Raw genomic sequence first — 7204 nt, forward strand, 5'->3', positions numbered from 1 at the left:
GGACGAGCAGGAATTAAGCTTGGAGATGCTGATACGTCTCCAATGTATCTATAATTTTTTATTGTTCCATGTTGTTATATTATCATTCTTGGATGTTTTACAATCATTTTATATCAATTTTTGGGACTAAGCTATTGACATAGTGCCAAGTGCCAGTTGATGTTTTCTGCTTGTTTTTTATGTCCCGGGAAATCAATATCAAACGGAGTCCAAATGTAGCGAAACTTTTTGTGGATTTTTTCTGGACCAGAAGACACCTGTTGGGCCAAGAAAGTACCCAAGGGGAGCTCCGAGGGGAGCACAACCCACCAGGGCGCCCCTGGGGACCCAGGCACGCCCAGGTGGGTTGTGCCCACCTCGGTGGCCTCCCGCACCACCTCTTTGCTCTATAAATACCCCAATATTCCAGAAACCCTAGGGGAGTCGACGAAAATCAATTCCAGCCACCGCAAGTTCCAAAACCACCAGATCCAATCTAGACACCATCACAGAGGGGTTCATCATCCTCATTGGTGCCTCTCCGATGATGCGTGAGTAGTTCATTGTAGACCTACGGGTCCGTAGTTAGTACCTAGATGGTTTCCTCTCTCTCTCTTTTGATTCTCAATACAATGGTCTCTTGGAGATCTATTTGATGTAACTCTTTTTGCGGTGTGTTTGTTGGGATCCGATGAACTTTGAGTTTATGATCAAATCTATGTTTTTATCCATGAAAGTTATTTGAGTCTTTTGATCTCTTACATGCATGATTACTTATAGCCTTGTATTTCTTCTTCGAATCTTTGGTTTAGTTAGGCCAACTAGATCGATTTTTCTTGCCATGGGAACATGTGATTTGTGATGGGTTCGATCTTACGGTACTTGATCCCAGTGACAGAATGAGAACCGACACGTATGTATCGTTGCTATTAAGGATAACAAGATGGGGTCTATTTCTACATAATAGATCTTGTCTACATCATGTCATCGTTCTTACTACATTACTCCGTTTCTCCATGAACTTAATACACTAGATGCATGCTGGATAGCGGTCGATGTGTGTAGTAATAGTAGTAGATGCAGGCAGGAGTCGGTCTACTAATCTTGGACGTGATGCCTATATAATGATCATTGCCTGGATATCGTCATGATTATTTGAAGTTCTATCAATTGCCCAACAGTAATTTGTTTACCCACCGTATGCTATTTTTCTCGAGAGAAGCCACTAGTGAAATCTACGGCCCCCGAGTCTCTTCTTTATTATATTTGCCTTCGCGATCAATTTTTATTTGTTTTTATTTTCAGATCTATTAATCCAAAAATACAAAAATACCTTGCTGTAATTTTTATTTATTTATTTTATCTCGCGGGAACGTTCCCGCGAGATCTTTTTATCCAATCTACTACAATTTTACCTATCCTTTTACCCGCGAGGATTGACAACCCCTCTCTTACGTCGGGTTGCAAGTATTTGTTCTTTGTGTGCAGGAGTTGTTTACGTGGTGTTGCATGGTTCTCCTACTGGTCGATAACCTTGGTCTCAAGCCGCATCACGACTGGACAGGTTGCCTAGCCCCGCCAGCCTCCACATGTGCCCTATCCGGTGCATATGCCCCTCTCTCGTGGAAAATGAAAAACAAGTATTTTCTTTGGGATTTTCGGCCATCGTCGCAGTGCGGAACCCTACCGCTCCTCCTGGAGAGATGTTTTTTCTCAGACCTGCCCCTCCCGCCGGGAGAGTTTGAAGCTAGGATTGACCCCCTAGCTTCTACATATTCCAATTCATCTTCACCATCTCCATCACCAACACCATTCCCTTACATTACATCAACTTTAATAAAATATTGGATGTAGAAGCTAGGGGGTCAATCCTCCCTTTTGAAGAAAAATCAAGCCATGAAATGGAGTATGATAGATTTAATGCGGGAATTTCAACCATATTCTATTTTCTAATTCTCCATTCATTCTGAAATCGGGTTTTATAGTATTTGTTCCAACTCCATGTTGAATTCTCTTTTCCCTGCTTTTTATTTAAGATTGGAATACACTGAGGCGGCTAACGGTAGTTTGAAATTCTGCTCTGAAAGATCTCTGATTTGCCCTGACCAACCATAAGAAAGTTTTATTTACCGAGGAAAAAGATTCTGATAAACTCTGGTGGGCGGGTTTGAGCATCAATCTGCCCAAGGAGGAAGCAGAAAATTTCCAAAAACATTTGCACTTGAACATCAATCTGCCCGAGGAGGAAGCCGAAGGATGAACGTGTTTGCACTGTACCGAAAATGATAAATCCTGTTGAAGTCCACGTTACGTTGCCGCGACCTCGCAATATACATGTGGGTCATTCCCAATCGGCACCAATCTCTAGGAAGAAAAATGGAATCGCAATGAATGACACCCTCCGATGTGCCCACTATTTTATTTCCAAATTTGTACCCAGTGAGAACCGGGCAGTAAGTTCGAGTACAAGTCAACAACCATTTGCACACCCAGCCTACGAGAATAGCCTCGAGCGCAGCATAGGCTAATGCAAAACACTACACTCCACGAACACCACTTCAGAAGCAAGAAAGCCTGCAGCTACAGAGCGCAGAGAGCAGCGGCGGCCGGAGGCTGCGATGCGCGGCGGCGAGGGGAAGCCCGGGAGGAGCCCCAAGAGGCAGCTCAACGCCGGCTACGTCGTCGGCGGCCTCCTCATGCTCCTCACCTATCTCGTCGCTCAGCATTTCGCGGTCAGCTCCCCCAATGGTAAGCAATGAATCCTCCGCTTAACCTCACCAGTAATCACCATGCATGGGTCCCTGAAATCTTCTTGCTTATATTGATTGCAGTTGTCATCACGGAAGAACCACGGATCGTGGATGAAGTCAAATCTCCAGGCGAAACAGGTGAATTGATACAGTTCATGGTTACATCTCATAAAACTTCAGAAGTCAGTAAGCCCCTCGTCTGAACTTCTTGCTGCTTGCTTAATCTGCAGCAGTTGTCAGTAGGGAAGTACCCCAGATCGTGGATAATATCAAAGCTCCCGGCGAAACAGGTGAATTGCTATTATATCTTGAAGCCCCAGTCAGAATTCAGTAAAACCATGGTCTAAAGTATAAACTTCTTGTTGTTACTTCCTTAATTTGCAGCAGTTGTCAGTGACGAAGTACCACAGATCGTGGATAATATCAAAGCTCCCGGCGAAACAGGTGAACACCCGTGTTTATTTTGATCGTACGTTTATTTGGTTGCTTATTTGTTTCAGATTCAGAATCCAACGTCATCGTAAATAAAAAGTTAAAAAGAAAATGAGAATGCATTACCGGGTCGAAGTCAACATGTGGGGAAGAGTGAACCCTGTCTCCGATGTCACTTGATAGTATTATACACCATTTGATTCATCTGATCTTGATCATGGCCAAGTAATCTGCAAAAATTTAGGTGTCTGGTGATAAAATATTTGAGGCAGATTTGCTAGTTTTTGCTAACCATGGTGAAACTTTCCATTTCCTGGCGTGCGACAGAGAATGGCAAGGTGGTGTGTAACATGGAGGGCCGCTCCGACACCTGCGAAGTCGACGGCGACGTGCGCACCAACGGCACAGCCCTGTCGGTGACCCTCGTCCCGGCGGCGAGCTGGCCGGAGCGCCACGAGTGGATGATCAACCCGTACTCGCGCAGGTTCGCCAGCCTCCGGAAGGTCACCGTGACGCAGCTGCAGGACCGGGCCGCCGCCCCGCCGTGCACGGTGACCCACGACATGCCGGCCGTCCTGTTCGGGATCGGCGGGTACGCGGCCAACTACTGGCACGCCTACGCCGACATCCTGGTGCCGCTGTTCGTGGCGTCGCGGCGGTACCACGGCGAGGTCACGTTCCTGGTCAGCAACATCCAGTTCAGGCCGCGGTGGCTGGTCAAGTACAGGGCCTTCCTGCAGGGGCTGTCCAACTACGACCTCGTGGACATGGACGGCGACGCGCAGGTGCGGTGCTTCCCGCGCGTCACGGTGGGGCTCCGGCTCGACAAGGAGCTGAGCATCGTCCCCGAGCTGGTGCCGGGGGGGCGCCTCTCCATGGCCGACTTCACCGGGTTCCTGCGCGAGGCCTACGCGCTCCCACGCGGCGCGGCGGCCAGCCTGGCCCGGGAGCCGGAGAAGAAGCCGCGGCTGCTGCTGATCCACCGGGGCCACTACCGCCGCATCCTGAACGAGCCGGAGGTGGCGCGAGCGGCGGAGGAGGCGGGGTTCGAGGCGGTGGTGACGGAGCTGCGGGGCGGGGGCGACACGCCGGAGGGGGAGGTGGAGCAGGCGCGGGTGGTGAACTCGTTCGACGTGGTGCTGGGCCTGCACGGCGCGGGGCTGACGAACGCCATGTTCCTGCCGCCCGGCGGCGTGCTGATCCAGGTGGTGCCGTACGGGAACATGGAGGACATCGCGAGGGCGGAGTTCAGCGAGCCCGCCACGGACATGGGGCTCAGGTACCTGGACTACAGCGTGGGCGCGGAGGAGAGCTCGCTGATGGAGACGCTGGGGCCGGAGCACCCGGCGGTCAAGGACCCCGCCTCCGTCCACCGCAGCGGCTGGGACAAGGTGTTCGAGCTCTACCTCGCCAAGCAGAACGTCCGCATCAACGTCACCCGCTTCGCGCCGACGCTGGCGCAGGCGCTCGATCACCTACGCCGGCAGTAGCTAGGGGCAGAGGACGCCGAGACGAGTAGCGCCATTGGCATTTGCATATAGCACAATTAACATTTCTGTCATTCGGTGGTAAAGCGTTCGCTTGTACTACAAGTAGTGCACATTCGTGTTCAGCTTTAAAAAATTTATTACAGTTTTGCTAAGTGACTTCGTTATGTCTCAGTCGAGTCTATATTCTTTTGATCTTGTACGAAGATTCATATAAAAAATCCTTTTCTGTTTTTGTTTTTTTTCTTATATACTATATCACTTGTGGTTAAAGTCTCAATCGACTGAGACCTAAACACACCCTAGTGTCGATGGAGCATAGAGTTGCTTTTTCTTTTTGTCTATTGATTTTCTGGCGGCATGGCGAGGTGGTGATGCAATGTCACGTTAGAAATAATTCTCTCCGGCCTCTCTCTCTACTTCGATGGTGTCTGTTTCAACAGTGACGAAGGGCCTATGAGGAAGTTCCTGGCAGATCTATTGGCTCTAGTCGGTTCTTGATAGTTAGTGCGTCAATTGAGGGTAGTTGACTGGCTCTTGGTACAACGATTTTGGCCCTTTCTTTCTATTTGTTACGTGGATCGGCGATGAATGATTACAAGTCTGCGCTGCGTCGGGTGATGCTCCAACTGATGTTTCTCCGATGGTTTCTAGATCTCGTTGTTGGTGGCAAGTGGCTTTTATGGTCTCCAAAGCCTTATATGTTGAAGGTGCCTGCAGGTGTTTATTGTCGGTTCAATGTTTCTTTTAAGCTCTAGCGGATGGTGTACAATTGAAGGAAGAAAACAACCAATATGATATTTGATACAATTTTATTAGTTTATTAATTATTTTTCTTAGATGTTTTTTACTCCAATACAATTGAAGGAGTAACAACAATACTGTTCCCAGAGAGCATTAATGGTGCTGAAATGCCGTCAATCGAGTGAGACTGGAAGAGCACCCATGGAACCCCCTCAAAAATTGCAAAAAATAATGCATATGTTCTTAACACTATCTATGTAACAAGTTAATGCTATTTTAAAACTATTTATTGAGAATATAATGATGTTTAGATCAAATTATACTAGTGTAAATTTTCACAAATTTTGAACTGTGGCACAACCAGCGTTGAAATTCTTGGTCCGCCACTATTGGTACTAGCCTACTCGATATGTTCCTTGCTTGGACCATCTGCCGGTCTAGGTATGTGCACGTATGTACGTAACCTAGGGTGTAGGTACGTAACGTCCATGTCTACTCACTAACGGGTGCATGTAACTCTCGCCTATAGCTAGACCAAACGTGTAATTGCGAAGCGCCTCCAAAAATTGACCAGGCCCATGAGTACGTAAGCATCTGTCACACACTACACGCATAAGCACATATCCCTAAAAAATATATATGCATAAGCACGTACACAAGGTATTGTTTTGTTTATTTTTCACTTTTGTTTTCTTTTCTTTTCTGAAATCTATGACAAATAGTTTAGGAAACTTTTAGAAGAATGTCCATATGTTATCTAAAAAGTGGTTTCAACAAAATTCTTATTGTATGTTTAAAAAATGTTTGTGTGATTAATTTTTTTTATCATGTATTAAAAAGATGTTCATGTATTTATTTAATAACGACAATCATGTATTAAAAAAGTCTAGAAGATTAATATTAATGGCAATCATGTATTAAAAAGGTGTTCGTGGATCATGCAGTTGGGTCGGATTGGGAGTACGGTGATTAATATTAATGTCGAGGTGGGACCATATTTTAGGTCCTCTAGGGGCGTGCAAGAAGGGGATCCTATTTCCCCTCTCCTCTTCAACCTCGCCATTGACGGCTTGCCGGGTATCTTGGACAAGGCTAGGATGGCTGGTCACCTCTCGGGGGTAGTGGGAACTTAATCCCTGGAGGAGGGGTCGCTCACCTCCAATATGCGGATGATGTCATGATTATGGTGGAGGGGGCGGACCTTGACATTAAGTTCCTTCTCCTTTGTTTTGAGGTCATGTCGGGCCTTAAGATTGACTTGACAAAAGTGAGGTCATTGTGTTAGGGTACTTTGCGGCTGAGCAAACAACGAATTGCGGACAACTTGAATTGCAAGTTGGCTGCCTTCCCCACATCATATTTGGGGATGTTTTTGTGTGACTCGAGGGTTTTGATGGGTGAATTCGATCCACTTGTGGGGTGGGTCGCATCATGGGCGGAACCTTGGTGTGGACGGTTTACCCTCTCTAGCCTCCCCATGTATATGATGGTGATGTATATCCTACCAGAGGGTGTTCATAGATCGTTTAATAAGGATCTAGCCAGATTCTTCTGGCAGGTGGCGGACGGCCGCCCGAAATACCATATGGTCAAGTGGGCGAACATTTGTATTCCTAAGGATCATGGTGGATTAGGTATCATGGCCTCCCGCCGCATGAACATAGCCCTCATGCTATGGTGGGTCTGGCAGGTCATGCGAGGGGAGGGGGCCTGTGGTTGCAGCTTCTTCAGGGTAAAGTACCTAAGGGGCGAGCCCCTCCGCGCATGCTCATGCTCGGAAGGTTCCCAATTCTGGAAGTCAATCCAATGGAT

At 47.4% G+C, this 7204-nt stretch overlaps 1 protein-coding gene across 3 annotated transcripts; it reads left to right on the top strand.

The window, feature by feature from the left end:
* Positions 1-2394: 2394 nt before the first annotated feature.
* LOC109737401 (beta-1,2-xylosyltransferase XYXT1) lies at positions 2395-4807 on the top strand. Of its 3 annotated transcripts, none has more exons than XM_020296539.3 (5): positions 2395-2727; positions 2811-2867; positions 2960-3019; positions 3114-3173; positions 3489-4807. In XM_020296539.3, the coding sequence occupies exons 1-5, from the start codon at positions 2598-2600 to the stop codon at positions 4649-4651; spliced, it is 1470 nt and encodes a 489-aa protein (XP_020152128.1). In that variant the 5' UTR covers positions 2395-2597; the 3' UTR covers positions 4652-4807. The 3 variants fall into 3 exon arrangements, with proteins under 3 accessions (XP_020152128.1, XP_020152134.1, XP_045089201.1); XM_020296545.3 differs by having other exon boundaries at positions 3117-3173; XM_045233266.1 differs by having other exon boundaries at positions 2963-3019.
* Positions 4808-7204: the final 2397 nt, after the last annotated feature.

This window comes from Aegilops tauschii, chromosome 2 (assembly GCF_002575655.3).
Source record: "Aegilops tauschii subsp. strangulata cultivar AL8/78 chromosome 2, Aet v6.0, whole genome shotgun sequence".
Taxonomy (NCBI): Eukaryota; Viridiplantae; Streptophyta; class Magnoliopsida; order Poales; family Poaceae; genus Aegilops; species Aegilops tauschii.

Excerpts from the sequence above, each read along its gene's own strand:
- LOC109737401 (XM_020296539.3), top strand. The coding sequence starts at position 2,598 with ATGCGCGGCGGCGAGGGGAAGCCCGGGAGGAGCCCCAAGAGGCAGCTC. Across the intron at positions 2,728-2,810 it reads CGCGGTCAGCTCCCCCAATG|TTGTCATCACGGAAGAACCA; the intron begins GTAAGCAATGAA and ends TATTGATTGCAG. Across the intron at positions 3,174-3,488 it reads CAAAGCTCCCGGCGAAACAG|AGAATGGCAAGGTGGTGTGT; the intron begins GTGAACACCCGT and ends GGCGTGCGACAG.